Source organism: Malaya genurostris, chromosome 3 (genome assembly GCF_030247185.1).
Source record: "Malaya genurostris strain Urasoe2022 chromosome 3, Malgen_1.1, whole genome shotgun sequence".
NCBI lineage: Eukaryota > Metazoa > Arthropoda > Insecta > Diptera > Culicidae > Malaya > Malaya genurostris.
The window spans coordinates 156,719,277-156,741,769 of record NC_080572.1 but is presented as its reverse complement, the minus strand read 5'-3'; the positions used below and the strand labels follow the sequence as shown (position 1 = coordinate 156,741,769).

Below are 22,493 nucleotides of genomic sequence, written 5' to 3'. Positions count from 1 at the left end.
CTAGCTCGTCGGCAGGCCCGTGATCGTCATTCGCATCTGTGGGCCAACCGGAGGTTCTCCACGCCTCCTAGTAACGATTTCCGGTCTTCCATTGCCAAAAATCGTTATATCCGGCCTCGTAGCAACCAACGCAAAAATTCGTGTTACGGACGAATATCGATTCAGCATAAGATATATGCGAGTAGTCGAGACACCTCTGAGGAGTTAGTCGAGACACGGATAGCGCTCATCGGCCGCCGCCGCTACAAGAATTCCAGCCGCCGTTGGATCGTTATGTTTTTCGACAAGGTCAGAACTAGTTAATAAGATTGTATCGATTCGTGTATTAGTGATAGTGACTTCACCCTGCATGGTGGAGATAGTAGTAAACAAGCGCTTGTAGGTTAAATATAGAAATGTCGATAAGGAAGTGAGGAGGAAATATACATATGAGCCAAGAGTCACCGAGAATAAATATCACGTGTCGTGAGAAGAAACGGATTGATCATTGCCTTCGTTTTGCAATCGATATCGTGAAGAACAGTTCCCGTTGGGCATAGCCACCCGTTGAAAAAAAAAAATTGAGCGTTTTTAGTTGTCGGTTAAAATTTTACAACCCGCCTTGAGAAGTCTCGCTGGGCACGTGACGAATGTCGCTGGTTTGCATGCGGGTGTGATCCGTTCTGCTCGCTTGGCGCGTAAGCAAACTCAGTCAGGGAAGAAACTAAATCCGCCCGTGACCCGTTACATTTGGCGCCCAACTACAGGTCATATAAAGCAATTTGGAATAAATAATTTGAAGATATAAGAAAAACATAATTTCAACTATTCTAGAAAATTCGAGTTACAATAGAACTTATCAGTACTTACGGTTTTAGAAAAATTGGTTAGGTAGTAGTAATACGGGTTGGGATAATTAGTTAGAAATCTCGCTATTACAAGTTGCAGTACACAGTCGACGGAGAGAAACCTAAAAGAACAAAAATATTAGTTACTATTTAGTATACGTATTCATTTGGATTTTTGTCATTTTTATTGTATATATATTGTTTTTCCTTACACGGTACAAACTAATTAATTTTGAATTGAGTAGAAGCAAGATGGCGTTTCCATCGAACCAAGTGGTCTAGGTTCATACATTAACCCTAATGATTTGCTCCCAGACGAAGTAGAATATGAGTTAAGAGTTCGCTGTCTCGATTTAACGTACGCCACAATGGAAGAGCGTAGGCAAGCTTTGCGAAAAGTACAATTAGAAGAAATTAACAGTCCTAAAATTCTCAGGACAACCAAGTCGATTATTGATGAGGTGACGGTAATTCAAGTGAAATTAATAACTATTAGGCAAGAACTTGAACGGCAAGGACCCAAGCCAAACCTGATATCCAGATTGAGACATGTTCGACTGCGAGTAATGCGTTCGAACGCGCTTGATAATTATCAAGTAAAAGTTAAGGAAGAATTAATGGATGAAATAGATACGATACTCGACATTTTCACCAGCCCAGAAGAAAGAATAACTACAATGAGAATGTCAGCAACAGGTAGAACTTCAATTCAAGATGCCTTACCGGGAATAAGTAGAGACCCGGCACTGGAATTTCCTCCACCATCACACGTCCCGAGATCGTCGGAAATCGGAGTTTTGAATAACCTGTCGCAGACCTTAAGAAATGCAACACCAAATCAAACTCAACAGATTGAAAGTCGCCGACCATCAGTTTCAGATATCCGTCAACAAACGGAAATAGCAAATAATTATGCAGAAGAACAAGGTGTGCAAGCTCCGACGCCAGTAAGCCCGGAAACTCTAATAAACGATAGAAGTAAATTGGAAGCTGAAATTACGAACATTGTAGAAAATATTTTAGCAACAAAAATGGAAAATATGATGCAGCGTACAACAAGTTCGGCAAAGTGATCAAAGGGTAAGAGATGGAAACAGACAGGAGGAAGGTACTAGTAGAATGTCAATAACGAACCACTTGCAGCACAATTACCATAGATTATTAGAAAGTTCTCAACAAGAAGCTGACATACCGCAAAGGTCCCCGGAAAGGTCTAATCGAACTAGCAGAGCAGCCCAAGTTAGACTAGACGGTAGAAGAGGAGTTGATGAAAGGCTAGATTCGGAAAGCGATGTCGGGGATGATTGGCTTGGACAGAGAAATAGACTAGAAAATAGAAATGTTAGAATTAGTGATTTTTGGAAGGCATTCAAGATAGAACCCGCAATCGAAGAAAACGGTAGATGGAGTAGAGTAGAGGTAAATGGTAAGAAGGAAGAAAAAAACCCAATAAATTTCGTTGAAAATTATTTTGCGGAACAATCGGTAGAGATAAACTTAATTGTTGAACCGGTAGTGGAAGAAATCAGTCCAACAAAAACGGAAGAAGATTTGAGCCTTGAGTTACCATCATTGGAAATACCGAAAAACCCGAAAGATTTTATTGTGGAGACAGAACATAATCTAACTGATGTACAAAGAAAAGAATTAATAAAGGTGATAGAAATACTGAAAGGTGACGGGAGATTGGGAAGAACAAATATTCTGGAACATAGAATTGAGATAATGGAGGGTCAAAAACCAAAAAAAGCTCCGAGATACAGATGCTCACCAGCAATACAAAACGAAATGGAAAAAGAGATCGAAAGGATGAAAGAACTAGATGTAATTGAAGAATCGGAATCAGATTTGTGTAACCCATTGCTACCGGTAAAAAATTCGTCTGGTGAATGGCGATTGTGCTTGAACTGTCGAAAAGTAAACGAAGTTACAAAAAAAGAAGCATACCCGTTTCCGGATATGCATAGCATTTTGAGTAGGATTGAAAAAGCAAAATATTTCTCGATCATTGACTTGTCAAAAACGTACTGGCAAATCCCGTTAGCACAGGAAAGCAGGAATTACACGTCATTTAGAGCAGGGAAATACTTGTATCGATTCAAGGTAATGCCGTTTGGTTTAACAGGCGCCCCTATCACCCAAACAAAATTAATGAATAAAGTGTTGGGCTATGATATGGAACCACAGGTTTTCGTATATTTGGATGATATCGTCATCACTTCCAAAACATTCGAGGAACATATGAAATTACTTCGCACAGTAGCAGAAAGATTAAGGGAGGCAAACTTAAGCATTAGTATCGAAAAATCTCGATTTTGTCAGAAAAAAATTTCATATTTAGGGTACATTTTATCAGAGCAAGGAATTTCAATCGACAGCAAGAAATTGGAACCTATTCTTAGCTATCCATCACCGAAAACGTTGAAAGAGGTCAGAAGGATTATGGGAATGGTAGGCTTCTACAAGCAATTCATCCCAAATTATAGCGCAGTACTAGCCCCAATTACAGACTTATTAAAAAAAAACAAAATCTAAGTTAATTTGGACAGAAGAGGCGGAAGACGCATTCAACAACATCAAAAGCATACTCACGTCACCTACAGTGTTGGCGAATCCGGATTTTAATCAGCAATTTATAATTGAATCCGATGCGTCACTCGTAGCAGCAGGAGCAGTGTTAGTCCAATACCAAGACAATGTACGGCGACCAATTGCATATTTCTCGAAAAAGTTTTCACCAACACAGCAGAAATATTCAGCTACGGAACGTGAATGCTTAGCAGTAATATTGGCCATTGAAAGATTTCGCCACTTTGTAGAGGGAACTCAATTCCGCGTGATAACAGACGCGCAGTCATTGAAATGGCTTAACCAGGTAAGCGTTGAAGGCAATTCAGCCAGATTGGTTCGATGGGCATTAAAATTGCAGCAACACAATATAATCCTGGAATACAGGAAGGGGAAATTAAATATTATAGCAGATGCGTTATCTAGAGCACCAATGGAGGCAGAAGTACTTACGGTCGACTTAGATCTGGAAAAACTAAAAAAAAACATAGCTTTAAACAGCAGCAAGTATCCAGACCATAGAGTAATTCGAGGCAATGTGTACAAACTCATTCCAAGTGTCAACGCCGCCGATCCACGATTCGAGTGGAAGTATATTCCACCCAAAGCTGAGCGAAGTAAAATCATGGAAGCCGAGCATGACGTGGCACATTTCGGCTTCTATAAAACCCTTAAACGCATACAGGAACGGTACTACTGGCCTGGAATGTCCGTCGATGTTAAAAGATTCTGTAGGGGATGTGATACATGTAAAACGACGAAGAATCCAAATTCATCACGAATCCCCCCTATAGGTCGCCAGAAATTAGCAGCGATGCCTTGGCAAGTAGTATCAATCGACTTTATGGGCCCTTTTCCAAGATCGAAACGAGGAAATACTGTGTTGTTCGTCGTGACGGATCATTTTTCAAAGTTCGTCATCATACAGCCGATGAGAGACGCAAAAACAGCAGCAGTGGTAATGTTCTTAGAGTCGATGATCTTTTTGCTGTTCGGAGTACCCGAAATATTGATATCCGACAATGGACCACAATTCAAGTCGGCCATGTTCAATGAGTTATTAAAAAAATACAAGGTGAACCATTGGAAGAACGCCAGTTATCACCCAGCAAATAATCCGACAGAACGTGTGAATCGGGTTATCGTCGCAGCAATTCGAACGTACCTGAAAGGTAAAGAACAAAACGAATGGGATGAGAATTTACAAAAGATTGCAATGGCGATTAGGACAGCAGTACACGAATCAACGGAATTTACACCATATTTTATTAATTATGGAAGAAACTATATCAGTTCAGGAGAAGAATATGCAAGAATAAGAGAAATGACAGAGGACGTAGAATATGAGCCAAATAAAATGAGCAAAGAGTTGAAGGGATTATTTGAAAAAGTTAGGGAAAATCTGAAAAAGGCATACGAAAAATATGGGAAATATTATAACCTTCGGTCCCAGGCAAAACAACTGGATTTTAAAATAGGAGAACTCGTGCTGAAGAAAAATTATTTTCTGTCGAATAAAGTAAAGGGATTCAATGCGAAGCTAGCGGACACATACTCAATAGCGAAAGTAGTGTCAAAACTTGGGTCTAATTGCTATGAATTGGAAGACCTCACGGGAAAAAAATTAGGCATATTCAGGGCAGCTGATTTGCAGCGGAAGTAGAATAAACGTCGAAGAGCTTATGTTGGGGTTAATGTTTCAAGTTTACTCACTTTTAACTAGAAACTAGAACCTTTATGGCACACAAACACAATACTTCGTTTTGGTAACTCTAAAATAAGATTACCTAAAAGCATATAAGTTAGTTATTCGATATCAGTTTAGTTTGTTTAGATAGGAAAACAAAAAAATACACGGGTATGATACGTCACAAACTTGGCGGTACGTAACGGTACACTGGTCACTAGTATTGGTGTAGTATGCAGATATGATGGAGGAACGCTAGTAATCCGATTCCAAAATAACATTTACGCCAAATATAAATTAATCTGACAGAGAGGTAGGAGATGTTTCACAAAAATTTCACTCGGGAGACCTAGAAAAAGAAACAAATCGTTACACTTAACGATATTGGAAAATAAATGAGTTCATAACCGTTAATTAGGAAAAACTTTGTCTAACACTCCCGTACAGAGTAAATTCGCGACGGTAACTGTCACTGGTAAATTCGTCGATAAAGTAGGTACACAGGGAGACAGTATAGATTGAAAGAAGAAGGTAAGGTAGGATGAATAATTGTTGGCAACACGTTTCTACTAGTAAAAATGAGGAAAGATAGATACGGAATTTAGGGTTGTGGGAAAGATTGAGATGTATGGGGTTTTGATACGGGTAGTAACCTGAAGAAAGGAATATGAGTATTCCAGTGATCGTTTGTTCTTCGGATATAGAACATCGGGTCGGTTGTTAGGTCGTCACCTGACATAAGGAAGTATATCTTCTACGCGATTGAAGTGTGTAGCGCTCAGATGGATATCAGAGCAAGCCAAGATGGTAATAATAATAGGGTCAAAGGAAGGGAAAGAATTGTGCAGATGGGTGGATAGAGAAATATAGATAACGAAGATGAAAAATAGTTGGAGTAGAAACGTGTTGAAAGAATAGTTGAAAAGTATGTGGCCGATTACAGTATATGTAGTGGTGAAAAGGATACTAGTGAAAATGTACGCGAATTAAGAAAGAAAAAGATATGTGATGAAAAAAAAAATTTCTAAAGGAAATATTTTTTTTAGTTTTTTTAGTTGGGGGTAATGTAACGATGTTACAATATAGTTGGATTAAAAATAAAATAAAGAGTTTGTGTGCGCGCCTAAAACAGACGAGAGGGCTGTTGCGTTCGAGTCGAAAAGCAATATAGTGATAACGTCCTTCTAAGCGACACTAGCGACACTAGTGGTCGTAAAAGAAACCTTAATGTAATCGCGATACGATACTGAGACCATAGAACTCAACGAGGTGGGGAATGACCAATTCATTGGTGTAGTTGGGTAAATAAAAAGGGAACTCGCGGCGCGAGTATATAGAAGCTGAGGAAATACAGTCAGCCAGAGGGCAATGATCTTTTTTCTCGATTCGAACGGCATAGTGATCAGTCGCAACTTGTGGAACAGTTTTGTTCAAGTGAAGATAAAGCATAAAGATAAAGTGAACATTGTTAGAAAGCCGATCGATTACGCATTGTAAGTACCTGCGAGAAAGAAATAAGATTAAAGTAATTGAAAGAATTCAAAATTTGCAGAAAACGAGATATAAGGTGGAAGTTATTTTAAAGGCCCAGAAAGGGAAAACTATGCATGACGGTTAGAGTGAGTAGTTAATATCGACTGTAGCAGGCTTCCATTATACATGTTCTTCTTTGTAGTTTGCACGAAATGAAGCATATTAATTGAGATACCACCGAACAAGCATAGAATTAATCCTAAGTTGCTCGAGGTACAGGTAAATAATTTTGAAAGCTATCAATAGAACCTATATGTGAATTAACGCTATTGTCTGCTATTTGCGCATTTTCTTGAAGGACCAGCATCCTTCAAGTGAAGGTGTGACTGCCAGGTGTAGGGGTTTGCGACTAGTCACGCTTGCCCTCAGACGACCCAGAAGCTTGTCGGCTTGTAGCCTAGCTCGTCGGCAGGCCCGTGATCGTCATTCGCATCTGTGGGCCAACCGGAGGTTCTCCACGCCTCCTAGTAACGATTTCCGGTCTTCCATTGCCAAAAATCGTTATATCCGGCCTCGTAGCAACCAACGCAAAAATTCGTGTTACGGACGAATATCGATTCAGCATAAGATATATGCGAGTAGTCGAGACACCTCTGAGGAAGTTAGTCGAGACACGGATAGCGCTCATCGGCCGCCGCCGCTACCAGAATTCCAGCCGCCGTTGGATCGTTATGTTTTTCGACAAGGTCAGAACTAGTTAATAAGATTGTATCGATTCGTGTATTAGTGGTAGTGACTTCACCCTGCATGGTGGAGATAGTAGTAAACAAGCGCTTGTAGGTTAAATATAGAAATGTCGATAAGGAAGTGAGGAGGAAATATACATATGAGCCAAGAGTCACCGAGAATAAATATCACGTGTCGTGAGAAGAAACGGATTGATCATTGCCTTCGTTTTGCAATCGATATCGTGAAGAACAGTTCCCGTTGGGCATAGCCACCCGTTGAAAAAAAAAACTGAGTATCGTGGAACGATTGAGCGTTTTTAGTTGTCGGTTAAAATTTTACAACCCGCCTTGAGAAGTCTCGCTGGGCACGTGACGAATGTCGCTGGTTTGCATGCGGGTGTGATCCGTTCCGCTCGCTTGGCGCGTAAGCAAACTCAGTCAGGGAAGAAACTAAATCCGCCCGTGACCCGTTACAAAATTTTGTAAATGTTGTTGGGTGGAACATCCTATCACTATTATATCGTCCATGTAAACGAATGCGTGTTCTGGTGTAAGTCCAGCCATGGCAATCGTCATCATTCTTTGGAAACTGTTTGGGCTAATATTTAGTCCGAAAGGTAAACGTGTGAATTGGTAGTGTCCACTTTGTGTTGAAAATGCTGTAAATTTTCTTGAGTTATTTTCTAAAGGTATTTGGTGAAATCTAGTGTCTAAAAGTATTTTGCTCTACCAAGTTGATCCAAAATTGTATCAATTCTTGGTAAAGGAAATTTGTCTGCTTGTATTTTTATGATTAGTTGTCTAAAATCTACCACCAGTCTCCATTTTCTTTTTGCGTCGTTTGATTTTTTGGTACTAGGAGAATGGGGCTATTGTAGGGTGATATAGAAGGTTCTATAATTTTGTCGTTCAGCATTTTATTGACTTGTGTTTCTATTTCGTCGTGTTGTGAATGGATCGTTTTGTAGTTAGGAATATAGACTGGAACGTTATCGTTTAGGTTAATATTTTGGTTATAGAAGTTATTGGTCGTCAAGGGTTCTTCTGGGGTAGAGAATATATCTGTATATTTCAATATTAGGTTCTTTAATTCCTTTTGTGCGTACGTAGGTACGTTGTTCATGTCTATTTCGTTTAATAGTTTATGGTTTCTTGAATCGTTCAGGGGGTTATTGTTAAATTTCATTATATTGTAATTCGCTAAAGGTTCCATGTTAGGTGTAAATTCTAAATTGGATATATTTACAGGTGATTTTTTTGTGTTCATGATTTTATATAAGGGTTTTGTGGGGATATGATAGCGTTTCCACAGAAAACACCTGGTTCAATTTCCTGCGAAAAGATTACCATGTCTTCTGTTATAGTTTGATTGCTTAATTTTCTAATCACTTTGCTTTGTTGTGGAATAATATAATTTTCATTAACTTTATCTTCTATAGGTATAGATACATTTATATTATTTATACTAAAATTTAATAACCAGTACTCATAATCAATCTGGCATTTGTGGGAGATGAAAAAGTCTCTGCCCAATATGCCGTCCATTTGAATAGGAAAATCTGGTCCAACTAAATGAAAAAGATGTCTAGTGGTTACATTATTTCCGAACGTTAGTTCTGTTTCGGTTATTGCCGTAATTTCTATTTCCCCATCTGTTATTCCAGTTAGTTTTGTTCTTACGTTTCTATTCACAATTTGGTTAGGTATTGTTCTATTTGCTTTAAAGATTGAAATATCTGCTCCGGAATCTATCAGTAATGTACAAATTGAGTTAGTCATTCGTACTCCGACCTTAATGAAGTTAGAAGCGCTTAGATTTAAAGTCAGCACATTTGCCCAAAAAAATGATTTTGCATCGGTTGGTTCTGCTGTTGCAGTTGTTGCCGCTCGCTCGGTGCATTGACCACCGCAGCTGTTTGCATTTGCATTGGATGTATATACGGTAATGGCTCAGAGCCTGCTACAAAGACATTCTGCCGATTGTGCTGAAATCGGCTTGACCCATATCGAGTTTGTTGAGGTTGGTAATGTCCGCGGCCTCGGTTATTATTGTTATAGTATGAGTAATTTGAGCTGTTTGAGCGCTCAGATCTGTTAGCGTGGAATTAGTTATTGTTGTTGTAAATACGGTGTGGTTCGTTATAGCGTTGATTTGCGCTATAATTGCTTTGGGTGAAAAAATTCCTTCCGTTTCCTCAGAGAAACGGTTATAGTTTTTGCAGTTATTATGATTTTGCCTAGCTCGTGTGGTTAAGACTTGCGCGGTAGTTGTATTTTCGGTCATATTTTCTTGTGCTTCTTGGATAGCTTCTTTTATTGAAAGGAAGTTTCCTGCTTTTAATATTGTTTTTGTTTCAGGTTGGTTTATTCCTGATACAAGGGTGTTTAGGCCCGCTTTGGTGGCCATTGTTTTTGCTACCTAAGGGGGTATTCTTTGTTTAATGTAGACATGTTCGAGTGAAGTAGTTAGATTTTCTACTTCCTCGCAAAATTTTGTTATCGGTCCACTCTGTCGGGTGGCTTTTAGTTTTGCAATGATGTTTTCGGGTGTTGAAATGTCCATACACCTTGATTTAACGTTTTCTATAAGCTCATTTATATTATCAGGTAGGCCGAAACTTGCTTTACCAGATAGACGTGTTTTTATAAATTTTATTGCCATTGGCAAGTGTTCCGCTGTAGTAATTTCTAATAATAGATTTACTGAGTCAACGATGTCATCCAATCCTAACGGCGTGCCGTCTTACATTTGTACTAACGCCGTTGCCTGGCGGATGTCAAAGACTGCTGGTGTTGTGTTTGTCATGTTGGAGTCCGTACCTCTCTTCTCGTCAACTAATTGTTCTTGTATCTTCGAGGTTACTGTAATTGCATTTCTTGCTGCTTTAAGAAATGTTAATTCTAAGTGTGATAATGAGTCTTCGTTTTCTAAAAGATTGCTTTCTATTTGAGCATATAACGCGTTGGCATAGTTTAATTTTGTCGTTAGAGTTTCAGTTTGAAATTTTTTGTTAATCGATTTTTTTAAGTTGTTATTTATAGTTACAAGTATTTTTATTTCTTTGTGTAATTGCTCTATTGTCATAGGCATTTAGTCAGCTAGTAAAATGATAAAACTATAATATTAATGTGTATATTTTTATTTATATTTTATTTGTAGGGTTTTTAAGCGATTGAATTTATGCTTTGTGCTGTTTTAAATCCTTTCTTGGTTCAGCGTTTTTTCATTATTTTATGTATTTTTAATAGAAGTAAGATCGTCAAAATTGCGATAATAATCCACAATTTGATCTCGTGGTCTTGGTGACTTGTCGTAGACTGTTCAATATGCTCATTAATTTGGATATTGGTGTCACCAGACTGGTTGGTTTCTTTTGATTGCCCTTTCTCCATGGTATTTGATTTTTACTACAACGAACTGGAATATTTTTTTTTGAAACAAGTAAATATGTCTACTAGCCGCGTCTTCGACTGTTAAAAACTTCTTGAATGAAATCGTCAATTAACTCCCACAACTCTATATTGTCCCAGAAGGGGTCTTCCATTTATAGTATAGGCAAGCGCAAAGATAAAAATAAATAAAATAACTTTTACTATTCAGTACTTTTACTATTTATTCTCATTGATTTAATTTTTCTTCCTCTTCTTCTACATCTAGGAACTCTTTTAGTTCCTGTCTGCCCATTACGATTACCTTTGCTAGCTACTTATCTCTAGGGGTCTTACTAATTATTTACCTGATGGAGTGTGGAGATGGAGTGTATACATACATTCGAGTTCACGATTGCGGTTGGTTGACTGCTAACGTTGAATTTATTCAGGCTAATGTTGCTGCTTCCACTAACATCGGTATTGATTCCACTCGAAGCAAGTAATTATTTACGTTGAATTTATTCAGGCTAATGTTGCTGGTACTTAGAACGGGACCACTGTTTGCATTGCTGGAACTACTGGCATTTTTTGGTTGATTGTTAATATTGTTTGTAGAACGGGAACACTGTTTGCATTGCTGGAACTACTGGCACATTTTGGTTGATTGTTAGTATTGTTTTTAGAACGGGACCACTGTTTGCATTGCTGGAACTACTGGCACTTTTGGTTGATTGTTAATATTGTTTTTAGAACGGGACCACTGTTTGTATTGCTGGAACTACTGGCACTTTTCATTGCTTTATTTTTATCAGTTCGTTAACTTATATAGTCTATTCTCTCGTAGCCTAGCTAATTAGTTTTTACAATTGAGATTACTGAGAATCCGGGAGGAGGAGTTAGAACGCGCAGTGTAAAAAGGTTTAACCAATGGGACTCGTTGTATCGTGTCGGCCATTGTATATTTTGTGGGTAAGAGAGTGAGTGAAGCATTTTGATGAGTGTGAGCGGGTATGATGCGGAGAGGAGAGGACGATAGCATGTTGGGTTATTCTCGTGAGTGTCGGTTTGAATTAGTGTGTGTTCCTGAGTTACTGCTATTCTAGGTCGTGCTGGCTGGTATTCAATTGTGGGACATGAAGGACGTGAAGAAGAGGGAAGTGACACAGTCTGTTATATGTTTTGTGTGTTCTGCTTTTTTTCGATGACATAACGATTTGAAACTTGATGCTTCCTTGTTTCTGTAGTCGAATTTTATGATCACGGTGTTTCTTTCTCTGGGTCACCAGAACGAGCAAGTATTGATATTTTAGTTGCCTTCATGTAGGTAATGTTTTTATTTTATGTAGGTTTTTAGATTTTCGTGGAAGGGTGCTTTTACGGGTTTTTGTTAAGTGCGTGTGGTCTGGGGTGTGTGAAAGATTTAGTCTTAAATATTCATATTACATGGTCTGGAATGTGTGAAGAGATTTAGTGTTAAAGGCTCATATTACACTAAAGCAAATGAACCCAATTTTGTTTGAAAAAAAACATGGCATGGGGTCTATATGAGTTGTGATTAGAAGCTGGTTTCCTCGGCTTCTGAACCGATTACTTTCACTTGCCTCCAGCCAGGTGGAACAATGTTTTACTCAAGAAATTTGTGAACAATTCCAACAAACGTCTTTTTGTAAGGTCGGGCAGATTCTGTCTAATCCAGGAGCGTTATTGTGACAAGACAAGAGTGCTGTAGAAAATTCAATCATTGAAAAGGGGCTATCACTGAAACCATTAATTGGAGGAGATTCCCGAATAATACTCTGCGAAGGAACAGAATCTGGGCAAATTTTCCTAGCAAAGTCAAAGTCAATTCTTCATTCTCATTTCCCACGTTTAATCATGTCAATATTTTTGTCAAATCATAAGGAATATTAACTGAAGTAGCAATGCAATTGCTACTGCTAAATAAGCCAATGATTGATAAATGCTCGCTACCGTGTAAATTAAATCTAGTCGAATTGAATGCACTTGGACGTGCAGGAAGTCTTGGGATCCGTGTCATACTATCCATATTTAATACTGTCATGTTAACATTGTCGCAAATACTATATATTAAAGACGATCTGTTATCATTGTTAACGGAACCCCACATAATTCCGTGCCAATTGGAATCTGCCAAAATCACTCGTGAAGCAGAGAGGGCTTCAATCATTTCATTAAGCTGTCGTTGTCCAACTTGTTCTCTTGGTGAAATATATACTGAAGCTATACAAATGTCTTTTTCTGTAATGTTTATTTGACAAGCAACAACGTCTATACTAGAAGTCGAAGGAATGTTTAATTTACAAAAGTAATAGAATTTCTAAATTCGTGGAAGCACTCCACCATACGAAACTCTCTATCGAGACGTATAATGTTAAAGTCATTAAAATTTAAGGCTATGTTTGATGTAAGCCATGTTGCGCACAAAGCAAATACATCACATCTTTGACTAAATAAAACTTTAAATGAATCGATCATTATCATGACGCTTCGACAATTCCTCTGCAGGACAGTGATTGATTCATTTGCGTCGGATGAAAAATTATCCATCATATGATACAAACCCTGAGAGAATTGCCCATTGAGCTGATAACTGCTTCAAAAGAGTTCTACCTATTGAGAGAAATGCCGTTTTAAGGGTTTTTAGGAGTTCAGAAATATTGAATGCTGAGAAAACCCAGTCTACGATTTCCGAAAACTTCAGTAATCCTGCAGGTGGCTGTGAAACGAAGCCCACTGGATTATTGCCTTTTCTAGTGGTAGTTCCTGGATTGGTTCATAAATTTGTTTTGTCTTTGCTTTTAAATTGGTCTTTTTTTGGGTTTTCACGGGGATCTTTTTTGGAAGGTAAAATTTTAGGTTCCTTTTTTTGGTAATTTCTTTGAAGATTTTTTTCTCGTAACTGACCCTTGAATAGTAACAAACGAATAACCTTCGCCATTTTCATCAGAGCCAGACTCCTCTGTCTCTAGATTTGAAAAAGAGTTTTCTGCTTCGAGACATCAATGAAAGTTTCAAGCATTTCTGCATATATGCGATTAAACCGTGCTTTCAAAGAAAGCTTCTTTTTGTCTTTACGTAACTTGAATGCAGCGCATACTGAAAGATCATCTCCACAAAAAATACATTTTTCTATTTCTATACTGCAATCATTATCCTTATGGGGTCCTGCATAGTTAACACATTTCGGCTTATTACTACAGTAAGTAGCTGTGTGGCCGATGTTTTGTCGTGAATACGACTTACTTGACTATAGGTCGCCTTCTCAAAATTCACCCTCTGAGAGAGTGATAAGTTTTTGATCGTGAATATCTCTTGCTGTATCTAACGAATGAACATAATTTTTGCTACATGCCATCGAAAATATGATCACAATTTTATGATAAAATTTTCAGTTGTATGACAAAATCTCAAACAATTCAAAATTAAACTTTTCTGAAATGTTTGGTATCAAAGAGGAAAACACATAACGTGCGTTTGCTTTTCTCGTATTTTGAAAGTTCATAGCTCGGTGATCTCAGTGAATCAAAATTTTCCAATTTGAACGTATATTGCAACAACATTGAAGTTTTTCAATAGTACACTATTTGACCCATTTCAGCACCAGCCAATCAAAACGCGTTCTGAGGAAGAGAACAAAATATGTGTTGCTCCAGCGATATAAAAGCTGAATATTTCACTTTTTCTATAATTTTGTGAGCAACGGTTATAGAAGCAGTCACGAGAGAAACATCGGGCCGAGCACACAGCGTTACTACACCAGATGTCTGCCAGCTGAGGTCATGGGAGCGTTTCTCAGTTAGGTTAGGCAACATCGAAGACTTCACACTGCAATGAAGCGAGAGGCATTAGCAACCGGGCCGGCCACACGGCGAAACCACACCAGAAGCCTGCCAGCTGAGTCACTAACACATTCAATTACGACTCATGCAATGCGAAAATGAAAGTATTGATGTAGAACACATCGGTGTCGTTTGGAAATATACCGTGCGAGACAGGGTTGCCACATGTACAAATTTATGTGTATTTTTTATCATCTGAAAAATATAGATTTAAATACTGCGAAAGGAAAGAAATTTTTGAATCCGCTGAAAATCCACATTTGTTTAAAAAGTGTTTGGAGTGAGCGGGATTCAAAATCTCTCTCTCTCTCTCTCCCAGCGTGTGTTTGTCTATGTGTATGTGTGTGTATGTGACAAATAATCTCACTTTTTTTCTCGGAGATGACGGAACCGATTTTGACAAACTTAGATTCAAATGAAATGTCTTACGATCCCATACGGAAATCCTGAACTTCATCCGGACCCGATTTCCGGTTCCGGAGTTATAGGGTAAAGTGTGTTGAATATTGTACACCGTCACTTAAACCGGCGAAACAAAACAAGTTGAAAATTTTCTAAACTGGTTCAAAACTACACAAATCGATAGCCAGTAGGCAACTAAACAAACCGATTCCGACTATCCTGGTTCCCGGTCTTCGGTTGGGGAAGCACCGGAAATAGTGGTTATATAATTAAACATTTTGAATGGAATACCACAATATTATATATAGGAAAGGCATCGTTACACCACTAGGTGGATTTAAACAATTTTTTTGATAACATAAGTATGAACCCCCGTAAATAACCTAATACATACCGTTATATTTATAATAATTTATAATTAGAAAACATTAGAAGCTATGCAAACGATATCCTTCTAGCGAACGATATCTTCTAGTTTCAATTCGTTTTTTGTATGCCCAATGATTATGAATGAAAATAATTGAGATTATATATTTATTTACATTCCAGGGATAGCTACTCACTAAACGTCGAGGAAGGAATTATTATCAATTCTATTGGAGTAGTTCTAACAGGACTTGGCATCATCATTCCATTTGCCGTTAGACGTTCAAACTCACCAGCAAATTGCAAAGTATATGTTACTGAGCGCATATAAATTATTCAGTAATATAATTGTAGTACAAGCCTGTGGTTATGTTAGGCATTAGTTCGATTTCATATACAATATATTTTTTTGTATTATTTACCAACGACGATTTGATATATATATATATATATATATATATATATATATATATATATATATATATATATATATATATATATATATATATATATATATATATATATATATATATATATATATATATATATATATATATATATATATATATATATATATATATATATATATATATATATATATATATATATATATATATAATCTTCTGATGATGATGAAATATGTTGCGCTAACATCGAAATGTATTTGAATAAAACATTTAATTCGAATTTAACAGAACTAGACGACGTTAGAATCATGCTGTACCACAAACGAAAGCGTTAAAACAACAAAACGATTTGTTGCTTATCAAACCAAAAACATTGCTCCTCCAAACCGAGATATCAGTGATTTAACATCATATGCTTGTTTAAACTAGGATATATGTTTTCAAACAAATGTTAGTTGTTTAAAAAAACAATGCTTGAATCAAACCAGAATTGTTATTGTCACTATATCAACAGAAAAATTCGTTAAAATATGAAAAATTTATTTATTTTCACAAAATCTTTTTCTGTGTGTAAAAAATTGTTCACAAAATCCTTTGTACATTAGAAAATAGATTCGGTATAACAACCAAATTCATTGAAGAAATGTTCTCAGATAAACACATCAAATGTTCAATTGTGCTCAGTAACTTGCAAGAATTAAATATGAAATAATTAAGATTAAAATATAATAGGCTTCCGTTTTTACCCGCATATTATTATAGAATGCTAGATAAGTTCAACAGTATATTTTTTTTACTTAGACATTAGACATTAGAATTATGTGCCAAATGACGGTAGCCCAAGTAAATATGATTAAGTTTATTATTACTGATATTATTATCGTTTTCATGTGTCGTTTCATAACATGTATTTACAATACAATACAAATCGAAAAATTTAAATATAAAATTTCAACATTCAATATTTCACTAGATCAAAGTAGTGATATATATCAAAAATATTTTTACGTCATGTATGTTATGGAATCGAATAATCGTATCATTGTTCTAATTGTGAGCGCGACTAACTAAAATCAAGGGTAACATATATTCAGTACCGCTAATCTTTAATAGACTACAGCAATCAATGCAAAACAGCATTTGGCATTTGCGAAAAGTGGCTCTGATAATTTAATTCACTTTGCATAATTTCGGTTGAAACTTCGGTCCTAGATCTTAAATCTGAGCGAACGGTATGGACCAAAATTATATTTTCAGTCCTATTTAATAATTGTCCTCTATTACGATGCATTATGCACTATACAAATAACACATGCACTTAATTTTTTCTATTTGTATTTTTCGTTGAACTTCATTCAATGTCGTGTATTTAACATATTATTTATTACTGTAATTTTTGCATTTCTCATAAAGGATGGTTTTGCAATCGCTGTGAAAATCGATTTTTGAACCGAGACGCAGAATGTCATATATCGTTCGAGTACGCAAAATGTTTGTATTTGTGTATGTGTGTATGTATGTACTACCTTGATTAAAAAGTCCCCGGAATTGATTCAAAATATTAAAAATACAAGATTATTCATCAAAATCGATATTGTTGGGAACCCTGTAGTACCATACAAAATTCTTGAATGTTTTTCGATTCCAGAATTGCAGGGTGATATATGCAAGATATATGAAAATATGTGCACCAACTTTCACAAACTTAGATTCAAATGAAATGTATAATCATCCCATAGTGCTTGATTTCTTACACGCGGTAACAAAACAAAAACCGACACCGAAGCTCGGGATTGAAAACACAAGCGAGAAACTGAAATTGAGACAAATTATAGCTACTTTACAGGAAGTATGGCTGACGCGCAGCTGATTTTAGGATGTCCAACAATGGATTGAAGTTTATTTGAAAATACATGCGTCTGACTTATATGCTTCGTGATGTATAGACCACGGGTTGAATCATACCATTCCTTCTAAATTAAATCTCGAACATGTTATTACACACGTAGAAATGGTTCCCAATAACTGTAATCTTCCCTTTCCACAAATCAATAACGCCGGAACGATTGCAACTGAAGTCATCAAAAATGTTTCAATAAAGGAATAAAATTCAAAATATAAAGTATTAATAAAAGAATTGCGGGAAAAGTCTGTATTTCATATAAAGGCTGATGAGGGAAATAAAGTGGTTATTTTGGACGAATAAGATAACGATGCTCAGAATAAAAAACCGATTTTGGCAAACTTTGGTTCGAATGAAAGGTATTGCTGAATTTTATCCGGATCCGACTTCCGGTTCCGGAATTATAGGGTAAAGTGTGTTACATTTTTGAACCGTCACTTGAAGCGGCGAAACAAAATTAGAAACTGGCCGCAAAACTACTCGGTAGCCGTTGTCAGTAGACGACCAAAGAAACTAATTTCAGCTTTCCTGGCTCCCGGTTTTTGATTAACAACCGAAGATTTTCGTTTATTTAAAAGATATTTTATTCAGACCTATTTGCGTACAAGCTTCACGTGGCCGTCACCCTTTTTCTAGAGGGAGAAGAGCTTCCATTTTCATCCAGAGAGGATTGAGGGAATCTTTGTTCGTGGCTCGTCATCGGTGGTATTGTTATTGTCAAACGTATAATTGAAAGTGGCTTCCTTTATTTTTTCTCACTGTTGCTCGCAGTCTTGTGCTCATTGCTAGTTGCTTAGATACGTTTACTGGGTTCATTAGTTACACGGATAAAAATCATTTGCCGGTACCATGATTAAGCAACACTGAAAATCATGAAACATGTCTTCTCATGGGATCATACCTAGTATTATCCGTGTACCGTTGCTGAAAGGCTATCCTTGTCTGGTTGAAATTGTCTCTTTCGCAGTTTCCTTTCGATGGAAAGAATTGCTGCATACTGCGACATATTTTCTCGAACGAAATGATCACTGGCCTGTGGGGGAAGGTCATGTACACGTACTTCGTACTTTGTACTTGCAGCGTATGAAGTCAATACAAAGGCTTTTGTAAATCGAATTTGCTCATGTCGTATACTCTATTGTTCGCTACACTGTATTGTCTTTGTGTCTGTCGTCTCGATCGCAAGCAATTTTCGACTGTGCTGGATGAGATGGGGACACGTCATATTCTCAAAAACGGATCTCATTCACTTTTCTCGAACCAACTTCGATTATACCGGTTGTCGAATTCCGGTTTTGGAAGTACCTGAAATATTTTTCTCAGTCATTTTATTTTCTCAGAGATGACCTAACCGATCTGAGAGCTGTTTCATTCTGTAGATTTAAGCACACAATTTTTGTCAAAGACAATTATTTTGAAGAATACCATACATTTATATATGAGAACGTGGGCGATATGAGAATAACATAATTACACCACTAGGTGAATTAAAACAGTTTTTATCTATGATTGTTAGCGACCATATTGCTTATGTTCAACAATAAAACCCGTAAATGTCTACAAATCAATGTCTGCTACAATCTCTTTCAATTTTTCATTATGAATTAGCAATAATGTTTTTCCCACATATCGGAAAATTTTCTGTTCAGTATGTCTAAATTTGTTCCACAACGGTTGAGAATCATATCGAGATTGTTACGAATTAAATACATGATTGGTTTATCACCAACGCTCTGCTGTTAAGCCATGTTGACGTGGTAGGCATCCTTCTGCGAATATCAAACGACGTAGAAGAATGACCAGTAAAAACTATTATATTACTAACTACATATTCATTCAGTACCTTTTATCATACTTCCCAACAAATTATCAGAATATCTTCACTGCAAAAAAGAAATTAAGACTTTATACGATATATAATGCTCGAATGTTTGTTTACTGTATTTGGAGCGAACTGATCGGCCACCGAACGCCCGAGATATTAGCATTTGCTGAGCGCCTTATTCTTACTACCTGGCCGGACCAATAAGACATCACTTGCTTACGAAAAGATATGGTTGGAGTGAAATCTTCTATCTCTATTCGATAGCAATCTACCTTAAGTGTGAGATGAAAATAGATGCATTCGCTTCGAGTTTTCGCGTCGCAATATTGCACAATTTTCGAACTAGTGCGGTATCGCTTCTTAGTGCTGGAGCAAAGATATCTATCCGATTTTATCACTATTCATTGATTTAAAGTACAAGTAATCGGTGAAAAAATATGGCAACTCCACTTATAAAATGACTCTTGGTACAATAGCCCTACTAACTTACTATATAGTTTGAAGAGAGAATCGATATTATATTAAATGGTTGGTCTGAAGATTTGTTTATAGATTCATAATTTATTTTTAAGACAGAGCCTAGTACTACGGTCCTATTGACACTAAGAATCCTTCCAGGACGGCACTCGAACAAACAATAACTGGCGTGTAAGACCAGAGCCCTGTGTATTAAACCACCAACACGAAATGACACTTCATATGCAATGCTCAAATGGTGATTTGGAAAAATATGCATTAGTTTTCGCCAAGTCGCACAGAAGTCACCAATCAAAACTCCAACATTTTTAGAACCGTGGGGCTAGACCGGACTATAGAACTTCACTTAAAAATTAAGAACGAATACATCGGGGTGCCAAGTCTCGAGATACCACAATGAGCATGAAAAAAATGAAGCCATGTTCAAATGGATTCTCTGTTGATTCCATTTGTTAGACTGAAGTCTCCACCTCCAGCTAACTAACGTCTGTTAGTCACATGAAAGCGCGTTTACAAAGTCAATCCAGGGAGGGAAATAATTGCTGGTTTATGTGAAGTCCTTTTGAACAGCTAGACCCTCCCTCACGCCAGCTCTTTGATATTGAACCTTTGTGTCAAATACTGTCGAAAACTTTTTCTAGAAGCAACTCCTGTGGAAAACTCAGATAATTTATTTTCTAAATGCTAATTTATATTGAATGATTGAAAGAGATCGTAACACCACTAGCTTAGAACAGCTGTTGTATAAAATAATCATATTTTCAAATAATTACATTTTAGACAGGGCCAGTGAAACATGTTAAGCTCAGAATGATCATTTTTCCTACCGACGAGAACGTCTCGCTTTTTGGAATTATTCTTTAATTTTATTGGAAATATCGTTTAAATACGATACAAAAGTTTTTGAATTTTATTTATTATTCCGAGTTACAAGTTATTATTATTATTATTATTATTATTATTATTATTATTATTATTATTATTATTATTATTATTATTATTATTATTATTATTTTTATTATTATTATTATTATTCTTATTATTATTATTATTATTATTATTATTATTATTATTATTATTATTATTATTATTATTATTATTATTATTATTATTATTATTATTATTATTATTATTATTATTATTATTATTATTATTATTATTATTAATGTTAATAATATTTCTATTGTTCTCACCTTGAAGTTTCAGGGTTGGTAGTTACCCACCTTTGGAATTTTCGGGTGAGTAGTTCTACTCACCGTACCCACCTTTACCACCGGCCCTGATTCTAGGGCATACTTCAATTAAAAACAATATGCATTTATCGCGAGCTATCTGTTTTACTAAAAATGTTTATTTATATCAAATTACATTTTATATGTGTTTTACGCAAAGATACGATTACTAAATATATCTTCGGACACTACAAAAACATACAGTCGCTATTTGTAACTAACGAATTGTGTTATTCATCTAAAACAAAGCAACCTGGAATCCCCCAGAAGCAACAGACATGAACAAAAATATTTAATTTCACAAAACTTATTTGGTAGCAAAACCGAAAGAAAATTTTGGAATATATAAATTTAGGAGACAAATCAAATAGTGTTCAAATAGTTTTTTTAAACTGTTTTCCAAACGGAAAGCTTACTGCTATATAAATCAAATCCCACCAAATTTTAATACGGTTTGTAATATACTACTAGCAGAGTATTGTGACAAAAGTCGATTACCACATTTGGTGCCAATACTGTCAAAAATTGAATGCACAAAAAATAAAACCACGATAAAGCACACAGTGTGAACAGCAATATTGTTAGTGCCCATTTCATGTTAGGAATAATAGTTTAGTATTTTTAATTTATTTATTTTAAACATAAACCAAAAACGGCGACAAACTCTATATTTCGGAACATAGAAACTAAAAACAGGAGATCTATTATCTAGACAAGTTTTACTACTGCTTAGACCCGCTTTGAATATTTTGATGAACGATCTTTCTTACAAAAAATTTGCACAACAAAGGGATTCTATCGACTGAATCATTGAATAACATACTATCGCATTAATTTAGTTGTAAATAAACGATTTTCCCACTAATGATATCTCAACTTTTCCCACATTATTTGTTGTTCATATAGTTTCACAAACCAAAACGTATATTGTCTCGCAAACGTTCCAAGAAACAAGATTTCTTTAAATTTCATGTCATGAACCATGCCGTAAAGTACTAAATGTCAACAAATAGCTCAATAAATAATACTGTAGAATAACTTATTTCTTACTTCCTATACGTAATAGTTTATACGATTATTGTTCTTATTGATTATTCATTTTGGACTTTTTTCTATGACTAAGTGAGCAGATGACAAGATCCTAGGGATTTTTCGCAAGTAAACATAACCATCATGAGGAACGAATATTCATACAGTAATAATAGTCAAAATACAATTCGCGATTATCGTTCGTGCTGTCTTCGAAGCAAGCAAATTAATACGTTTTCGTCGTGTGTTGGACCTCATCCTACAATTCTCCCCTTACTGCTATCCGCCGAGGTTTGATAAATATAATAGAAGAATGCATTTCAATGATCATCGCAAA

At 36.2% G+C, this 22,493-nt stretch overlaps 1 protein-coding gene and 1 long non-coding RNA gene across 9 annotated transcripts in view; both read left to right on the top strand.

Annotated features, from left to right (window-relative positions):
- Window positions 1-15,704, top strand: part of LOC131437718 (transmembrane ascorbate-dependent reductase CYB561) — a 267,545-nt gene extending 251,841 nt beyond the window's left edge. For all 7 annotated transcript variants that reach the window (XM_058607237.1, XM_058607236.1, XM_058607238.1 and 4 more), the window contains one exon: window positions 15,467-15,704. In XM_058607237.1, the coding sequence (XP_058463220.1) occupies window positions 15,467-15,614 (148 nt within the window). In that variant the 3' untranslated portion in view covers window positions 15,615-15,704. The remainder of the gene's footprint in view (window positions 1-15,466) is intronic.
- LOC131437720 (uncharacterized) lies at window positions 5,833-8,250 on the top strand. Of its 2 annotated transcripts, none has more exons than XR_009230815.1 (3): window positions 5,833-6,575; window positions 6,635-6,701; window positions 6,758-8,250. It is a non-coding gene; the product is annotated as an uncharacterized LOC131437720 (long non-coding RNA). The 2 variants fall into 2 exon arrangements; XR_009230816.1 differs by having other exon boundaries at window positions 6,635-6,834; window positions 6,914-8,250.
- Window positions 15,705-22,493: the final 6,789 nt, after the last annotated feature.